The following is a 21156-nucleotide window of genomic DNA, read 5'->3' as shown; positions in this document are numbered from 1 at the left end:
TTCGTCTAGGAAGACACGTGATGGATTTTCCTCCAAAACTACCGGCAAAAAGCTCTTCATTGTTCAAAAATTGATGAGGAATTCTCGAGTTATACCTAACTACAAAGTGGGGCAAAGTATTCAGATGCAAATTTTTTGTTTTTTAAAGTCACCTGATAAAAGTGAGTTTTAAATCAAGATTTTGTTATAAATATGTTCATTTCGATATGATTTTATTTGATTTTGATATTTTGCATTTAATGTTTTCTTCGATTTCACGTACCTAGTGAAACGTTTTGCATTTTATTCAAGCGTAAAAATAGTTGGGCCTTTGTACTATCAGCAGCAAAAGTGTATGGAGAAATTATGAATGAATTCATTGATAAATTCGCCAAACACTTTTGCAGCTGACAGTACCTTGAAACCCACGTTATGCTCAAGACTCCACTTTCTGAATTACTTTATTTGATTGTAGTTCAATTTTGGATATTTTCGGGGTTCCATATTAGCACGAGTGGTTAAAAAAAATCCCCCTTGTAAAACAAATAAGTACTATAATATACCTAATCTACTTTAACCTAAATCATTTTTATACATATGACATAGTTTTGGCGATAAATAAATTTTATCTTAAAATCTAAGGGCATCCTGCTACGCAGCAAAAAATGGTCTGAGCAAAGCTAACTGGCGCAGTCGCATGTGATGGATTTATTAGATTCGCTAAATTCTACTTAAAAAACGTGAAAATATTTGTCTTTATGGTAACAAAGGGGTGTTGTGATATTTATTTGATAAAATACCTTCTTAATACTTATATGTAATATTTAAGTATAAAAGGCAGTGATGGGCGGTTCTTTGTAGAAATGTATTGTAAATAAAAAAAAACGAGAATGTTAACTGATGTACAAAAATATAAATTACAAACTAAGAATCTATTTTCAAATCTGATAAACAAATGAAATACATTATTGCATAATAACTGGATATCCTGATTTAAGAACGCTATCAAGTAATATTGAACTATAGAAGATGCGACATGAATGGAAGCGGATTGCATTCAATTCTAAATTAATCTAATCTCGAGTATTGCGAGTCGGATTAGACCGCCTTGAATGGTCTGAATCAAACTAACTGAACTTATTACTGTAGCCTTCTGTCAACGAAAATTTAATATGCCGCGATTCGGACGAGATAAAGTTAAGATACTATGCATAAACTCACGCTTGTATTCCAATAACCTATTTAACTACAAAATAAACATTAAAAAAAACCCCCGACCGCGACATAGTGGGCCGATTTTCATGAAACGTGGCTAAGAACACTCCCGACTAACTCAGCTTTGAAACAAAAAAAAAAAACTAAATCGGTTCATCCGTTCGGGAGCTACGATGCACAAACAGACACACACACAGACAGACAGACAGACATACACGTCAAACTTATAACACACCGTCGTTTTTTCGTCGGGGTTAAAAAGGGGTTGGCAAAGCACATGAAACTGCTAAGTTCCAGTGAGCGCAGTTGAAAGTTAACGAAATTGTGAAATGGCAGAAAAAGTAGTTAGTTTTAAATGTTTCACGGTTAGTTTTATTAGACTTATATTGACCGGGAAATATCGGGACCTCAATAAAAAAAAAAGGAGGTGGTCAAATTCTTAACCAGTCGCCGCACGAGATTAAGATACCTACGTCAAGTATTAGCTCTATACTTATACGATATTGTTTGAAAAGATGCCATGAGACTCATGGTTGACATGACATTATCGTATCTACCTCTAGAGATAATACTTGAAGTGTCTGAACATTCACTTAAAGTTCCAATCGCGCCGACAGTGTCTAATACCTTACAAACTAAGTACTTACCTACTTATCAAGCTGGCAGAGTTGGAATACTTAACACGGGAACTTGGCTGTGCGTTACGTACAAGTTAAGTATTTACTCGGTGCTAGTAAGCTATTTTAGGAACGCTTTAGCTAAAGCGATGTAATCAATCGTACAGTAAGTAAGAGTATTTAGACATTGTAAGAGAAAATGAAAATAGTGGACAGTTTATTTCTTCAATCTGCGTATTTAATAAGCTAGTGTCTAAATAATGTAGTGATAGTAGTGGCTTGCTGACTTGGATCTTACGTGTCTAAAAAAACTGAATTGATAGTAAATCAATAGTTATTTGTTATACAAGGGGGGCAAAGTAGTGTGGAATTGAAAAAACGAGCAAGTGAAAGGATTCTATAGTTGAACCACGAGCGAAGCGAGTTTCGAGAATAGTATCCTGAACTTGAGTTTTTTAACACACGTAAAATACATTTGCACCAGTGTAACACAAAACTTTTCCCCTCACTATAGCGAGGAAACTACAACGCAAAAAATGCGTTTATCACTGCTTCCAGTAGTTCCACAGGTGGTAAATCATCTTTATTACTAGATTCACCTACTTTTATCAATTTTAAAGCAGTTAATTTGACTTTATTCAAGAAATTAGTGGATAAAATGCGTTTTTACCCGCTGGTATTAAAGGACAAAACACGTGTTTCCGAGCTAGAGAGGGGAAAAGATATTTAATTAAATACCTTGCTTTTAAGAATAATTGTAAAGAATTGCCAGGCATGTGACAGCATTTTTACTCAACCCGAAACATAGACGCTCCGTTCTACCAGAGACATATATGTAACTCCGTATAGACGGATAAGTTCTAAGAAAAAAACGTACCTCAAAGCCATAGAGAAAAAGGTACGGTGGCCTAGATGGCGTTACGCCTTTGGGGAACGCTCGGCTAGATGGCGCTAATATTAATATTTGACATTTTAACACATATCAAGCTAACAATATGGGCCAAATTGTCAAAACTGAGGTTCAAAAGTTTTAAGCTTGTGAGTCTATGCAATGTGATTACACATTTTACTTTGACAGTAACTCTCCATAAAACTCGATCCTCTTTGGTTCTACTCAGTAAATTATTTATCAGAATCCAACTATGTAATCGACTTACAGTTTTGATAAGGCAGACCTAATATTCCGGCAATAAATTACAACGTAACAAGCTGCACATTGTGTAGAGTCATGTGTTAATTGTCTTAGCAGTCAATTGAGCGGAGCTTTATCAGACGGGTGTGTGGTGCATCCTTTATCAGGCGACGAGGGCCTTAAGTTCGGTGGCTAGCGGCTGAAGTCGAGTGGCTAGTCTCTTAATTATAGTTTGGAAGCATGATGCTCCTTTATCAGAAGACGGAGACCGTGAGTAGGGTGGTTAGCGGCTGGATTCGAGTGGCTAAAGCCATAGACAGTTTGGAATCATGCTTGTTGCGCGCCACTCGCCAGTTGATGTGCATTACTCGACGCGCGCGCACCTTTTACTCCCGTAGGAGTATTTTATGACCGCTAATCGCATACTCGTGGTATGAAAGTTGGGGTTGAAAGTTTTGTTAATCTGTTCTGTTAATTGTATACAATACAAGTAGTGTTGTTGTAAGTATCTGTCGAAATTGTTAGTAACCATTTATTGTAATTTAAGTAGGTCGATATATAGGTAAAAGGTACTGATAATGTCTTCTGATTCAGGCAAATTTCACAACTTTGAAATTCGGGCGTAAAAGTTCTTATAATAAAATGTAGATGTGAAGATTATTAGCAATTCTCTTCCATTTGTTTAGTATCATATTTGGTAAGTACTTATACAAATAAATTTATGATTATTAACAGCCAGTCATAAATTCTGAGAGAAAGTAAATGGTCTCTAGAGACTCAGATTTTATTTCTTTTCAAACTTAGGTTGGGTTATTTTGTGATGTGAATAGAAAAATATATACTTAGGTTCACAAAATAGATTTTTATTACTTCCGGCTTTCCTAATTGTAAGATAATTCACAATTTTCCTAGCTCCATGTTACGATATTTTGGCGAGCTATCGCTCCAGTGCAGCACTGAATCACTGAATAATGAGCCTAAGTGCGTTTTCACATTATCCGATCCGATATCGGATGTAGAACAGACATCCCATACATTACAGGCGGCATCTTGGATTTTTTCCTTTGAAATTCTTCCGACATCCGATATCGGATCGGATAATGTGAAAACGGACTTATACGGGAGTTGATTACACTTATAATACTTGTATGCACCTCGGTCAGCCGCCTTCCCGGTTCTTGTCTTAGGAGTGACATTGCACACAATAGCGCTATTACTCGACAAATCACCTGTGTGTGCTCGCGTGACACCTTCAGTGATGATGACGGATCGCCTCCACTGAAGAACGGTTGGTCATTTTTAAATCAGTGTTAAATTACGTAGGGGAGTAGGGAGCAGTAGTTGCTCTGTTATTGCGAATGAATTTATTATTTTCTGTATTATTATCATTAGGATTGGCTTGCTTAATTTACATAGATAGTAGACATACATACAAGTTAGTCAAGTTACGATAAATATTTTGGCGAGCTGTCACTTACAGTGCGGTAACTAAATATGAGTCAAGCACGGGAGTTGGTTATTACATTTGTCGCATGCGACTCTGTCAACAGCGTTGTCGCGCCGTCCCGTTTATTGTCCTAGGAGTGACATAGCACACAATAGTATTATAACTCGACAAATCACCTGTGGTAGTGACATATATCGCACACAATATCTGAACACGCCTAACGCCATATAAGGCGTGTTCAGACAAATCACCTGGGCGCTCCGATATATCTGATGGCGACTGTACTTGCGCGACACCATCGGTGATGATGAAGGATCGAGTCGACTGAAGAACGGTTGGTCATTATTAAATCAGTGTTAGCAGGAACGAGCAATAGTGGCTTTGTTATTTTCTGCATTATTTTCATTACGCCTGGCATTTACGGCTGGCTTCTTTGACGACCGGTCTGCCCTAGCGCGCAGTGACCCTGCCTGCTACGCCGCGGTCCCGGGTTCGAATCCCAGTAAGGGCATTTATTTGTGTGATGTGCACAGATATTTGTTCCTGAGTCATGGATGTTTTCTATGTATATAAGTATTTGTTTATTATATATATAGTTGTCTGAGTACCTGCAACACAAGCCTTCTTGAGCTTACTGTGGGATTCAGTCGATCTGTGTAAGAATGTCCTATACACATACATACATACATACAATCACGCCTGTATCCCATAAAGGGGTAGCGAGCGCGGATCCAGCTTCGTGCCCAGGGGGGGTCACGTGGTAAAGGCTCAGGCCCCAGAGGGGGGGTCACATGGTCTATTTGTATGGCCAACCTGGGCTCCAGGGGGGGGTCATGACTCCCATGACCCCCCCTGGATCCGCGCATGAGGGGTAGGCAGAGCACATGAAACTACTAAAGCTTCAGGGCCACTCTTGGCAAATAAGGGGTTAAAAGAAAACGAAACTGTCCTATAATTTTTATTTATTTATTTATTTGTCTAATTTATATTGATAGTAGACAACTTTCGTAAGTTACGACATCACTTCAGTGCAGCACTAAATATGTATGAGTCAAGCACGGGAGTTGGTTACACTTGTCGCATCGCATGCGACTCTGTCAACCGCTTTATTGTCCCGCCTTCCCGTCTATTGGTCTAGGAGTGACATGGCACACAATAACGCTATTACTTGACAATCACCTGTGTGCTCGCGTGACACCGACACCTCGCGGCGATGATTACGGATCGGTTCGAATGAAGATGGTCATTTTAAAGTTAGTCTTAACTCGTTTGTAGAATGTAGGGGAGAGAAGGTAACCAATGCTGAAATCTCAAAAAAAAATTCGCTCCATACATTTCGACCGTCATGATGCCGCTTATTTCTATAGAACAGTCAAATTTTATTTCGCGATATCAGCATTGGTCCCATATGAATTGAAAGTTGTTCAAAGAAAAAATAAATGTTGTCCAAAAAAGTCACTATGCAAAGTTTGAACGGTCCTTTTTATTTCATCCTAAAAAAAAAAATCTTAAGTACCTATAAAAAAACAATTGACCTTTTATATTTTAAAACCATTCTAGTATGTATATTTCACATATTTATTTGTAGAAACAGTTAAGAAACGAGTCAATGAAAAATAAACAAATCAAAATATTCGTGTAAGTGCATATCAAAGATTTTTCCGAGCTTTTGTATTCAAATTTGTAGTTAAAAGTCGTGGTCACGCTACGCGGTGACATACTTAGCAACACTAGAAACTCATAACACACCATGTTTATGGCCGCCATTGGCTCATTATAATGTCCCTACTTTAGGGTTGGTACACGCGCACGCATATCATTGTCAAGTACTAAATGACGTCACGAAATTATTATTTTGTATGCCACGATCGATTGTCGAAAACCAAAGTAGGAAGAGCCCCAGTATGTTTAAGGTTCCCCTTTTTATATCAACACACACAGGGGTAACATAGCTCTTCGTCAAGTAGACAAAGTTGTGAGTGACGACAAAACATTTTAGCCAAACAGTTCAGTGCGTCGCGGGCGCAGCGCAGACCACCCGTATTATTATGATAAACGAAATCTCTCGACTTATCTCGCGACTGTTTACCTAAAATATTTACACGGCCCGTCTGATAAACTTGCGCTGAAAGCTATTTTAATATCGAATGTTTGGTATAATAAGTTTGATACGGGCGACCCATGAGCTTGCGACTGTGTTTAACAATAAACTATAAACTGGTGTATTTCTTCAGGTGGAAAAAGTGCTCTGTCGGCGAGCTCCAGTCGCTCTACTAGCCCTCTGGGACAGGGAGCTGTCAGCTTCATACCACGAGCACCTGCGTCGTCGTCTGGGTAAGTTATAAATTATCTGCAGTAGATTACAAGTATTTTAGAGAAAATGTAATTTTCCTACCCTTCCAATATATGTTACTTGTTTACAGATCACGACCAAATTCCTCGCTTTTGGCCCCCGGCAGCAAGATCCCGGCTAGTCCATTCACGCAACCTCAATCGCATTCCCAAAAAGCGACCAATCAGAATGGGACGCCAACGAAGCAGTCCATGCTGGACAAATTGAAACTTTTTAATAAAGATAAGCCTAGTAATGAGAAACAACATAGTAAAAGCACGGCGGTGTCCAAGCGAACAAGTTCTTCCAGCGGTTTCTCTTCTGCCAAAAGTGAACGATCAGACTCTAGCTTAAGTTTAAACGAATCATCAAATACTACCAACGCACATATCAAAACGTCGAATTTGTTAGGACCTAAAAGTATAAGGCAACAAAGTGATACTTTATCAAAAGATAAATCTGGTAAAACTGTAAAGTCTAAATTAATAAGCTCTAAAAACTTGAAGGATTCGTCCACAAATTTAAATAAATTGAATGTTAAATCAAGTAATAATGATAAATCACGAAACAGCCCGAAACTTACTGCAAGAGACAAAGAATCGAAGCTAGCTGCACCTAAATCGATAAGTAATACTAAATTGAATCAGATTGATGATCACCCAAGGAATTCAAAAGGAAAAATGGTCAAATTGTCAGGAAGTCAAATAAAACTAAGCGAACAGAAAACTGAAAATAACACTGATAGTGTAAACACCGGGCAAAATGTATCGTTACAAAATCACACTGGTATTCCCAAGCCCACTGCTGCTGTAAAGGGGACATTTAAAATATCAAAGGACGAACGACATATTATACATAAAGGTACAAATAGTCAATTAAGTCCAATACAGAGCAATTCTAGTTTAAATTCTACAAACAATGTAAGTGCACTTCCATTTAGTAGAGAACAATCTAATTTAAGCAAAGATGTTTCACAAAAACAAACACTTGCTGTATCTCCGATGCCTGTGATTAATAATGCCACACAAAATGTCACTTCTCAAATGTCTGAAAGTTTGCATTCAAATTCTACACATAGTACTACCGGACAGCATTCAAACTCTAGTGACGGTAGTGTTATATACAGACCTTCCAGTGAATCCGGCTCTGAAATGTCGAAAACAACATCGAATGGTCATTCTGGTAGCAAGAGAATTGATATGAATGCAACGTACATCAATGATGTTATAAATGAGGCAGAAATATCTGAAAAACAGGCAGCACAGAGACGATTACTAGAAAACTCTGGATTAAAACCAGCATTTGATCACAATACTTTGTCAGACATAAATAAAAAGCTAGAGGGTGGAAGCAGGTCTAGCACGCCGTCTCACTGTCGTGACAATTCACTTGGCGAAGATGACAATCCGTTGATGAACGTAATGCCTATGAGACCACTGCTAAGAGGCTACAATAGCCACCTCACCCTTCCTATGCGAACATCTGGTCTATCACAGAAGAACACACCGACGTATCCGCATCACGCCAACACTGTCAAAGCTAACTTTGGTAGAGAAAATATAGCAATGCGCGATCGAATTAATTACGGCCCCGGTTTTTCGAACCCTGATTATTGTGATATGGAAGTTGCATCGGGATATTTATCTGACGGTGACTGTTTGAGAAGAATAAACATTAACGACATGGATCGAGGAAGAAATAACGATATAATGGACGGATACATGTCTGAAGGAGGGGCGTCACTCTACGGACGACGTGTCAACTACCAGCAGCCGTCGCAACTCCAGCAACTAGATGAAAGGTAAGTTTTTTTTTATTATAAATGGGCTTACTCTTGACCACAGACTAGCCAAAGGCAAAGACGTGGCCTACGATGGAGTGAGCTCGCCCAGAAGATGCCTGTTCACTCTTGATTTGAAGGTCTTTAAAATGTACAATGCTTTCGCTCTTATGTGGCGAGTCTGTAATCGTAACTCCGCCGTGATAAAATTGACACAAAGCTTTCACGACGTACAATTCATTGTCTCAGCGGGATTGCGTTTATTAGGGTACCGGCTTACGGAGACGTCAGCTCGACTGACTTCAACTTTATTGCATTTAGTATTAGCCACGGTCGTAACCCGAAGATGCAATTAATCCATATGCCAAATTGAATTTTCGATTTCCCGGTGAATTGCTGGATTATGCGACGTTCTTGCCAATGTCACTTTTTCCTATTTGCAATTCTGGACAATCTGAATTCTACCCAATTAGTATTTCACCTCATTCGCTATTGTGGACAGTAATTACTTGTGAACAGTGGCGATTCTTCCTGTTCGCAATTCTGCACATTCTGAATTGCACACAATAGGTATTTCGCCTCATTCGCTTCTGTGCACAGCCATTATTTCTGTACAGAAGCGATTCTTCCTGTTCGCAATTCTGCACAATCTAAGTTCCACACAATAGGTATTTTGCCTCATTCGCGTCTGTGCACAGCCATTATTTGTGTACAGAATAGTTTCTTCCTATTCGCAATTCTACGCAATCCGAATTCGACGCAATAGGTATTTCACCTCATTCGTTATTGTGCACAGTCATTATTTGTATACAGTATAGTTTCTTCCTCTTCGCGATTCTACGCAATTCGAATTCCACACAATAGGTATTTCGCCTCATGCGCTATTGTGCACTGTCATTATTTGTGTACAGTATAGTTTCTTCCTATTCGCAATTATACGCAATCTGAATTCGACCACAGATTCAGATTGTCCAGAATTGCGAATAGGAAAAAGTGACATTGGCAAGAACGTCGCATAATCCGAATTGCTTGCAATTGCAATTGTTCTTCGACTCTCTAACAGATGCACATCGCGAATTATTTGGCTACGCGAAAGCCTGCCGAGTCTGATTCATGTAACGTGAATGTGAGCAAATCCATTTTCCAATAGCGTCGGGTAAGCGTCTCGCTCCACAAGTGGTCGGCCCGCCTTTCGTCACTATCAAACGTTACATAATGTAATATGTGTAGTATCGACCTGCTCTCAGTTCAACTAGTGGATTTCAATATTTTGTTTCTAGATTTATATTATAAAAAGGATGTTAAAGAGCCTGTACAAGACGAATTCAAAGAACCAAATAGGTACTATAGGTACAAGGTACAAAGTCTATTATAATGATTACGAAAACATTTCTTATTGGAATCGACCCTTTGAATAAACTATTTTCTTGTCAATAAATATGATCATGTATAAGCAGGTACTATAAGTACGTATATATCAATTAAATACTTGGCATTATCTTATAAGACGAGGGTGAGCATCGATCTGTAGAGGGTCCGCATTACGCACACCTCTAAGCAAGCAGATTACGGGGCTTACGCTGTGGGCCGGACGCACCCGTGACTCGTAACGTAACATCCTACACGTTAAGAGATAGTCAAGCGCTGGTTCATTTCGCAAAGTTTGTTAGTAGGTAATCGAAGCGAACAAAGCATTTGTGGTGAGGTATTCTCGCGCAGCGTTCGTGGCCGCTGCACGGAGCGAGGACTGCTCACCCACACTGTCGCAGTACTGGGGAGAGGGCGGGGTAGCCAAAATCGATACTCCTACGTCTCACGTCGTCCCTGCCCCGCGCGCCTCTATTTACGACAGCCACGACACTAACCACCCCCAACAGTACCGCACCATTCGGGACCTTAATGATCCTCAGCATAAAATTGCTCTTTGGACGCTACGACAGATTATTCCCTCCGCTTTTCCATTAATATTTGGATTGCTATCATTTTTCCCACGTTTTGTAATTTTTTTGATCAATACTTTCTATTTTAATATGAATTAGATGCTCACGCTGTGTAGTTTGTGTGACTTTTATAAACGTATGAATTCGATGAATAACACCACATGTATCTTGATGGTCAGATAGGTAATTCCATCCATCCCGGTTGCAGATATTTTGATATTTCAACTTGATCGGAAATGTCAATTAGTTATGATTCGGGTTAGCGTGAGCCGTGTGGTGTGGTGAGGTTGAGAGCGTGCCGAGAGCGGGAGCAGCCAGCGGCGTAGCAGCGCGGGTCGCCGGCTCGGCTCCCGCGCGGCGGGCCTCGGGCCCGGCGGCGGCAGGGCGGGCGGCACTCGGCGCCGCGCTCTCTCGGCGAGCGGGCGCGCCGTATTCGCCGCCCGCGTTCACACACGCACGTGACAAACTTTTCCGATTTCCTCCGCGGAAAATGTAAATCTGTTGGCCGCATCGATCGCCCAACGCCAGACGTACGCGCGCCGAACCCTGATCACAGCTGGCGCCGGGCTCTGGACCGTACTTAACAAAGGCCCGGCACCGGGCAGGATAGACATTCTCTAATATTTTACACTACGACAAATAATCCTTTGACTTTTGGTGGTAGATAGTTGCTAAGTGTATCTTATTCGATGTAGTGGACCATACGCGTTGTGCCTTCTTAGTTTGAACCGGGGGTGAATAAACGTAACATGTAACAATAATTTGCTCGGTTTTTGATACGTCACATGATAATAATTTTGCATAACTTTGTGTAAGGATCAGTGTTGCCTTGCTACGTGTCTTTGCTTTTCGCAGTAGATGTTGTAAGCTTACGGTGCTTAATAGTTTTTAGAACATATGTGCTATTTTAAAAAGGACTTAAGTCAGTTTCAACGTGAGTACAGCTGAAGAAACAATGATTTTGGTAAGACTATGTTTTAACACTCGGTAAATAAAATTCATTCGTAAAAATCTTAAAAGCATCTCGTTTGTGGACGAACAGAATTCTATTGGCTATGGTTGAACATCTATTGGATATTCATGAATGTCAGAGCAATGCGTGTGAACTTTTATCCCACTGTTCGAACTCGAAGTAAAGTATTTGCCACGAGGCGAAGGCCTTGCGGACATCTGGCCGCGAGCGATGTCAATGTATTGCGCTTTGTGACATGTGGCCAACACTCGGTATAATATGTCATGTCATATACCTAGTTAATATTAATATGATAATAAAATAGATCAGCTCTATTTACCTACTTGAATGTAGCTGCTGTAAAAAACGTCGAGCGTAAGATGTTTTCTTGATTCTCTACTCTGTACTGATTATTAAATATTATGATATATTAGGTATCTAATGCTAGTATTTTATTCTGGAATCATATTAAATACAACTGGAATCACGTGAATTATGTTAGGACGATAAGAAATTAAAAATAATAAATTCGCAGTCGTGCCAGTATTAAAAGCTTAGAACGAAGGAACGAACTTCTGGTTATAAAACACGCCACCCTCTCTTTATACCGCCTCAGATCTTGACTAACGGCTCGATTCAAACTTCAGATTCTTCAACGATTTTACTGTTTGATTGAATTTAATATTATGCCAGTATCAAAAGTGACGTTTTTGTGAGAAGTACCTAATCACCTTTGATACAGTGTCATACTTGTGTCGCTTAACTTCAAACTCCATTCTGCTATAGTACTCTTTATTATACTGTGGCTATAGGTTAATTGTCTTTCCGATTAGATTATTATTTTTTTCTACTCCCGTACTGTTATTCGTGAGTTACAAGGTCGTGCATAGAACTTTAAAACCCTACATAAAAGATGCCAGGACAAATCTATCTAGTCTATACCCTGAAAACATTTAGTAGCAGTAGCACGATATAGCTGTTACAGTTCAGTAAATACATTGCTACCAACTTAACAAACCAATTCGCAGAGTCGAGACTCCTTCGTTTTCTGCTGCGTTCATTGGCGACGCTTCGAATCGCATTCAAATGTATGAGAACTGTTGGAATTAACAAAACTAAATCTATCTTACTCTAACAAGTATATTGTTATACTTTCTCTCTCATACATGTAAACTATTGAATAAAAAACAACAGCCCATAGTTCCTAATCTTAAGGACTTCGTTTGTACTTTAGTCGCTTGGTAGCTATTAATAGGAGCACACCTTGCCTTACTATATTGCGATAATATATTTGAACTCTTATAAATCGCAATGTGTCTTTTAATTAATTGCCCCAAATCTAATAGGTTATGGGCCCAGACACATTTAACAGACTTTTGAAAATAGTGTTGTGAGATTCGGACCATTTAAGTGATGTTAATGTGATTGTGAACAATTTAACCATTCAACGGAACATTAATCCCTTTGTGGTGAAAAGCTAAGTACGCGGAAGTTACACATTTGAAATTTTGAAGTCGTTCAATCATTTTAATGGCATTTATGAAAGACCCGTTAAAATTGGATCAAGACAAGCGGTAGAATGTCTAACCAAGTTGAAGATGCAGCTGACTTATGTCGACGAAGAAGTTCGCAAACTGATAACAGTGATAACGCTGGAAATTACGAGTAAGTTTGAATAAACTTGAGTGAGAATACTAAATACTTACTCAAAGATGTACATTGTACATGAACACAACATGAAAATCCACGTTGACTTATTTTACCTGACGCCTGCGCTATATTGGGACCAATTTTTAATACGACCATCAAACCGATAATAAAGGAATCTTAAACGCCGAAAACGTACTTACAACACGCAGCGCTAAACGATTAATCTGCTACTATGCCTCATATATCATAGAATGTCCAAAAATATGTGATCTTATCGCAGTACGAGTTCGATGAGCAATTCTTCAGAGTAATATAGAACATAAATAATTGTTACATACATGAGCAAGAAACATCATTGTGACCAGATAAGACTATCGACTATGGAACCCTCAACGTGCAACATATGCGCACACACGTACTTGGTAACGTATGTGGTAACGGCGAGATGTTAGTGCTACGTGGCTCTCTGTCTACCTTGAGCATGCTGACACCACCTCTATATGATGACAGTCATACCATCAAATCCAACAATGGCATTGGCTTACACAGTGAGTGTAAGGTTTGGTACGTATGGTTATATTTGCTATTATTTTAATAACCTGCATAGGTAATAGATATTGTATCTATTCAAAGTAAAATTTTAAACAATTGTGAGTTTTAGAAGACAGTGCATAACTACATACATATGTATTAATTTGTTTTAGTTTTATTTGCTTGACTCAGAACACAAATAATTAATTACAAGTAATGCTATGAAATATTATTACGTTTGAGCATTAACAAATGCAACAGCTCATAAAAAAAAACCGTACACATTAAAATAAATGCTACATAAAATGATGGCAAAAATCAAGCATTGTAACAGCTACGAAAGTTTCTTTTGACACAAGGTATCCAATGATGTCGCTTGTTTGACTCTTAAGAATAAAAAAAACATGTTTTTTGTTGAATGGGTACTTTGGAGCGCTCGATACTTGAAAGTATTTTTTTTGCAATAGATTTGTTTGAAATTTATCATATTATCAATTGAGATGTTTAAGAATTTATAAATCATAAAGAGTCTTTGACTTTACAGTGTGTTTGCTATATATATATATATATATATATATATATATGGCAGTATTTTTATTATATATAAGTGTCCATATCAAATATTCGTAAAAAAGAAACGAAATGACACTTTGATGTTGATTGTCAATTTACTATTGACTTGTCGTTCTTGAGTGAAGTAAATAACTGGAATTTGTGTCTTGTGTGAATATGAAAAGCTCACTGAAACACTGGTTTAATTGTAATACACCTTTGAGGCCACGTACAAATACTACAGGTATTTGATTCTGATTGTAACAAAGATGTGGTTTGTATTTTGCTGTCTCAACAAATAATTATAATGCCAAAGGTGTGAGAACAGTGATAGTGTAGTTAGTGATAGCACTTTAAAGGACATTCCAATATCACTTTTACAGTGTTTACAAGATATTCTTATATCGGTCATGTTAGACTACGAGCATTCCAGTATTGACTTTCAGAGTTCTTCTGAAAAGACAAAAGTTAGACCATGTGAGCCGGTAAAGAATTCCAATATTGACTTTCAGAGTTTTTCTGAAAAGACAGACGTTAGACCATGTGAGCCGGTAAAGAATTCCAATATTGACTTTCAGAGTTTTTCTGAAAAGACAGACGTTAGACCATGTGAGCCGGTAAAGAATTCCAATATTGACTTTCAGAGTTTTTCTGAAAAGACAGACGTTAGACCATGTGAGCCGGTAAAGAATTCCAATATTGACTTTCAGAGTTTTCTTGAAAAGACAGACGTTAGACCATGTGAGCCTGCAAAGAATTCCAATATTGACTTTCAGATTTTATCTGAAAGACAGACGTTAGGCCATGTGTGTCTAGTGACTTTCACATGAGTCTGAAGAAATTGGAAATTCCATTGACATTCGGTTTTCCGAATAGTCTAAGATTAGGCCACATGAGACTGAAGAAATTGGAAATTCCATTGACATTCGGTTTTCCGAATAGTCTAAGATTAGGCCACATGAGACTGAAGAAATTGGAAATTCCATTGACATTCGGTTTTCCGAATAGTCTAAGATTAGGCCACATGAGACTGAAGAAATTGGAAATTCCATTGACATTCGGTTTTCCGAATAGTCTAAGATTAGGCCACATGAGACTGAAGAAATTGGAAATTCCATTGACGTTCGGTTTTCGAACAGTCTAACGAAAGACCACATTAAATAAGCCATGTGAGACTTTAAATTGACGTTCGGTTTTCGAACAGTCTAACGAAAGACCACGTTAAATAGACCATGTGAGACTTTAAATTGACGTTCGGTTTTCGAACAGTCTAACGAAAGACCACATTAAATAGGCCATGTGAGACTTTAAATTGACGTTCAGTTTTCTGAACAGTCTAACGAAAGACCACATTAATTAGGCCATGTGAGACTTTAAATTGACATTCGGCTTTCCGAATAGTCTAAGGAAAGACCACATTAAGCTATGTGAGACTCTAAATTGACATTCAGATTTCCGAACAGTCTAAAGAGAGACCACATTCGTCTAAAGGTTTGGAGGTTCAACTGCCTTGAGTCTGAAGTATTTGAAAATACGTTTTACGAATAGTCTATGTGGGTGAATTAACTGCCTGCGGTGATACTGACTATCGAATATGTTACGCAAAGTCTAAGTGGACTACATGAACCTAATAATATTGGGAGTTATCCCTGATTTAAGCAATATGTTTTAGTCTTAAAGTATTAAAGTATTTGTTCTTAGTTTGTAAACTATACATTCCAAATAATTGCATCGTAAAGAAATGACAGATAATGGTAAATTGAATCTTTACAATACCACCACATGGTGTAGGTATTAAACCGCTTTCATACGCTTTGATACCTAGTAAATTTGTTTTGTTCAGACCACAAGATTTTAGTTTGGACGTGTAAGAGTAAATATGCCATTTAAAACGAATATAAAAACAAGATAAACAGTAATATTAAATATGTGTTATATTTTTTTTGGTATTTCTATTAGTTTATACCAGATTATTCAGAGAACAAATTTAGGTTAAATATTTCATAATTTAACTGTAATAGACAAAGGCAAAAGAATCAGTTACTGTAATTAAAAAGTCAATCAGTAAATTACTTTCAATTATTAATATTATATTTCGTACAGATAAAGTATTTTAGTTTAACTTTTTTAACTACATAAATCTATCATAAAAAGTTAACTATAGATAACAAATGCATTTTATTTCAAATATGAAAATTACTCAATTACACAGACTAAACTAAATTTGCCAGAAGTGACACAAACTTGAGTCGTTTCATGTGCTCTGCCTATCCCTTCATGGGTTACAGGCGTGATTGTATGTATCTATGTATGGATGTACAGACTAAAATGAAATATACAAATATCGATTAAGCACTTTCGATTTCAAGTCACAGTCTTTGCACTAGGATTATTTTGGAATGTGAAATAAATAATGCAAAGAGTTTCAAATTGAAAAACAAAGGCCCTTTGTTGTAAGTAAAGTGTAGTTGTTCTTAGCCCTTTTAAACTAATATAAACAAAGCAATACGTTTCGTTATGCTAAAGCATATCGGGTTGATTCTCACGGATAAGGAAATCTTAAGTGAGCTGAACAGTGAACACTCTGTAGGGGTTACAAATTTCTGTCAAGTGGTTTTCGTTAATTGTCAAAGACATTGATAAAGCTAAACTTTTAAGTTTTGATAAAAGACATGAAAAATGTATAAAAAAGTGAACTTCATGCATTTCAGTACAATCCTACTGAAACTACTGAAAGAATTGTTGACTGAGAATGGTTGAATTTGTGGTTTTTGTATATGAAATAAAAAAGCGTAAGCTGAAACTACATATTATTATTGATACATATTAATGAAAATTATATACGATTGATTTACTGTGAAATTATAAATGTTTCGTTTAGATGCAAGAAACAACTGTAATGTATTTTCAATTGTTCATGATGTTTAATTTTGTATAAATGCTATATTAAATATTGCAATATGAATACGTACACACTTGTGGGTATTTAAAATGTCAGTGTTAATATTAAGACTTAAACGTTATAAGTGTATGTGTGATTATACTTAAATTTGACTAATTGTGTCTACTTATAATTAACTTGAATCGATCTGATCAATCGATTCTGGTGTGTTGAACTACATATGCATATGTGTTGAATAAAATTGTTAAATATGGTACCATATAGATAGGAAATGTCAAATAAATTGGTTTGTATTTTAGAAATAAGTTCATGACATGGCTGGTAAGGTTTTACTGGGTTTCCCTTACCTTTGAACAAATGTTGGCCATAATATTTCCCAGAAAAAGGCGGGTGATGCTGTTATTGTTTTGTATAATGATTTTAATCATAGATTTATTTTTGAGGGGGCGTGTTGGAATTAACAAAACTAAATCTATCTTACTCTAACAAGTATATTGTTATACTTTCTCTCTCATACATGTAAACTATTGAATAAAAAACAACAGCCCATAGTTCCTAATCTTAAGGACTTCGTTTGTACTTTAGTCGCTTGGTAGCTATTAATAGGAGCACACCTTGCCTTACTATATTGCGATAATATATTTGAACTCTTATAAATCGCAATGTGTCTTTTAATTAATTGCCCCAAATCTAATAAGAACTCGATTCAACTCGGCTCGATGCGTCTTAGTGGCCAGGCTTCAAAGAACCATACCATAGACAGTTTTATTTTCATGTTTGCACTCAAACATATTCAAAATGGTAGGCGGTCCACCTAGATAACTAAGATGACTGAAAGTAGGTATTTGTTGAATTTATAATTTTCTTTCAAAATAAGTGCTTGGTCGTAGAAAAAGTATTGTATGCAACGGTGTTTAACTGAGTCAAAAAATGCTCGTGGCGTCTTTATTAACAATTTTCGGCTTCGCCTCAAATTGCTACCCACGCCACTCACCTTTTTTGACCTCTTTTAACCACCAGTTGCATAAAATACTATTATATTATCAACCTTAAAGCACAATGGTTTTACCCGAGTTTGAAGTTAAGCAACACACTTATCCGATTCATATCGTATCTAGTCTAGAGGTCATTTTAAGTATAACTAAGTAAATAATAATTATCTTAAAGTTAAAACAATAATGGAGCCTTTATTTTATTTTATTATACTACGTCGGTGGCAAGTCGGTGGCAAACAAGCATACGGTTCGCCTGATGGAAATCGGTCACCGTAACCTGTCACCGTATCCTTTAAATAAAATATTAGTCTATTTCAATTGGATGAATGGTTCTTACAGTGCATTATGTAGGCATTTTTTTTTTTTTTTTTTTTTTTTTTTTTTTATGGGATAGGAGGCAAACGAGCAGACAGGTCGCCTGATGGTAAGCGATCACCGCCGCCCATGGACACCCGAAACACCAGAGGTGTTGGAGGTGCGTTGCCGGCCTTTAAGATGGGTGTACGCTCTTTTCTTGAAGATTTGAAGGTCGCATCGGTCCGGAAATACCGCAGGCGACAATTCATTCCACAGTTTAGCTGTGCGGGGCAGGAAGTTTCTGGAGAAACGCACAGTTGAGGACTGCCAGCCATCTAGATGATGACGATGGAAATGTTGTCGCGTAGGGCGATGGCGGAAAGAAGCGGTAGGGATTAATCCGAACAATTCCTCGGAGCACTCCCCGTTATACATGCGATAGAAAATGCAGAGCGAGGCCACATCTCTACGCAGCGCCAAGGGGTCAAGCCGATCGGAGATATGCTGGCAGTTGACAATTCGAGTCGCTCGTCGTTGGATGCGGTCCAGAGGAGAAGCTGGTACTGAGGTGCCCCTGCCCATAGATGAGAACAGTACTCCATGTGTGGGCGAACCTGCGCCTTATAGAGCTGAAGGCGGTGGGCTGGAGTGAAATACTGTCTCGATCTATTGAGCACACCCAGCTTTTTTGAGGCCAGTTTGGCCTTACCTTCTAAATGACCGCGAAACTGGACTGCACTCGAAATGTCAACGCCTAGAATTCCTATACTGGCTGTGGCAGTGAGGGGAGTGCTCTCAAAAAAGGGTGATGCGACAAACTCTAACTTTTTTGCGGTAAACGCGCAAACCTGTGTCTTGGTAGGGTTAAATCGGACTAAGTTAAGTCGACCCCATTCAGAGACTTCTTTCAAGGAAGTCTCAATTTCAGACACAAGTTTGTTCCGGCTCTCGATGACGTATTCCCGAGAGATATTGGTGCGGCCGGTGTAAGTAGCATCAACCGTACTATCATCCGCATAACAATGAATGCCGCTGGTTTGCAGCATGTCATTGATATGCAAGAGGAATAGCGTAGGTGATAGCACACAGCCTTGGGGAACACCAGCATTCACAGGCATGGAGTCAGAGCATTTACCGTCAACTAAGACCTTTATGCTTCTGTCTGCCAGGAAGCTACCCACCCAAACACATAATCTCTCGGGAAGCCCGTAGGATGGTAACTTCGAAAGAAGTGCTTTATGCCAAACGCGATCAAACGCTTTCGCGATGTCCAAACTAACGGCCAATGCCTCACCCTTCATCTCGATTGCCTGTGCCCAACGATGTGTCAGGTTAATTTGAAGCGAGTCGTTCATATATCTATAGTTTGTATTTGAAGAAATCCCTTTTGAATCCATTTCACGTACAGTTACACCAAATTAAAGTAGCTTAGCACGTGTTTGCTGTTTTCTCCGTTGTATGGAGACTAATAGTCAATAGTTTTTTTATTCAATGCAAAAAGCGTCATACAAATTACGGTATTAAGTACCTAAATTTAAAAAAAAAAGTTGATAACAGTCTACAGAACTGCGGACCATTATAGCTTAGGTACTTATCTACTTATCAACAAGCAAAAAAAATAATATTTATATAAAAAATACAGTTCTTGGTAAAGATAATTTAATTAATGTATGGACGTAGCGTGCACATTGCGACCACAATCAATCTGTAAGAATTTCAATTTACATTAAATTCTTGTCCCCTAGTTTGGTAAAAGCTAACTAACTGCATCGGGGTGAACGTTTTTATTCCGTTTGTTCTTGTCCAACTCGAAAAATGACTCTTTTTAAAGTTTCAATTAAGAATTTATTAGCAAAACGAAGTACAAAAACATAATATGTATCCACTCAATTGCTTTTAACAACTCCAGTTATCAGTTGTCCCCTTTATTGTAAAACTAGCTTTTGCTCGCGGCTTCGCTCGCATTTGAAAGACAAAAAGTAGTTCTATGTCACTCTCCATCCCTTCAACTATCTTCACTTAAAAAATCACGTCAATTCGTCGCTGCGTTTTGACGTGAAAGACGGACAAACTAACAGATACACACACTTTCCCATTTATAATATTAGTATGGATGTATCAAAATGAAAATATTTCAAAATTTAAATCTATCCATACATATATTTTTTCCTTTTCGCGATAACTCAAATGATCATGACAAAAAATGATTTATAAAGCATTTCATGTATTATAAAATACTACTTAATCATCTTTTTAAATTAGTTTAACAATAACTATTACACGTCTAAAGTATTGTTGATATTACATAATGGTAAAGGTAATCAAAGCAAAATAAGTGATATTTATTTATGTGGAGTGTGAACCTGATAAGCTTTTATATTTATAACCGGATATTTAATCCACTGAATGAACGTGCGAACTTGCAAATTATATAATTGAGTTATTCAATGTTATCACACGTGCAATTGTTTTGGTAATAAATACTTGTCTTCTAATAGGCGTATTGACAAGACGCCTTCGTGGGAAAGATGAGATATTATTGTACTAAGATTTATTAATAATCTTACATAAACTATTAAACTTTATATTACATTCGTACCCGTACTACGCCGTACCAAGTAATTGTGAATTCCTCCCAAAGCGCCGACATGACTTACCCGCAAACTCATGACATTGCTCCGAACGTTAGGGGTAAACGATCGTGCGCCTATACATACACACTACCCCGCCGTAGGGCGGGTATTTCGAGGAAGAGCATACAATCGATGCCAGTCGGCTATACGTAGGCCTTTCACTGTTTGTGAATCATGGATTCGATTGTTTTGGCATCGAGTG

The 21156-nt window shown here is 37.9% G+C and overlaps 1 protein-coding gene across 6 annotated transcripts in view; it reads left to right on the top strand.

Annotated features, from left to right (window-relative positions):
- Positions 1–21156, top strand: part of LOC125241288 (protein sickie) — a 205504-nt gene that overhangs the window by 99895 nt on the left and 84453 nt on the right. For 4 of the 6 annotated variants that reach the window (XM_048149685.1, XM_048149684.1, XM_048149683.1 and 1 more), the window contains exons 5-6: positions 6625–6724; positions 6814–8523. In XM_048149685.1, coding sequence (XP_048005642.1) covers positions 6625–6724; positions 6814–8523 — 1810 coding nt within the window. Of the gene's footprint in view, positions 1–3426; positions 3445–6624; positions 6725–6813; positions 8524–10871; positions 11407–21156 lie in introns of those variants that run through there. The other 2 variants (XM_048149686.1, XM_048149687.1) reach the window with 2 other exon arrangements.

The sequence above is a fragment of the Leguminivora glycinivorella genome, chromosome Z, assembly GCF_023078275.1.
Source record: "Leguminivora glycinivorella isolate SPB_JAAS2020 chromosome Z, LegGlyc_1.1, whole genome shotgun sequence".
Taxonomy (NCBI): Eukaryota; Metazoa; Arthropoda; class Insecta; order Lepidoptera; family Tortricidae; genus Leguminivora; species Leguminivora glycinivorella.
Note: the sequence above shows the minus strand (reverse complement) of the source record. Positions and strands in the feature narration are given on the sequence as shown.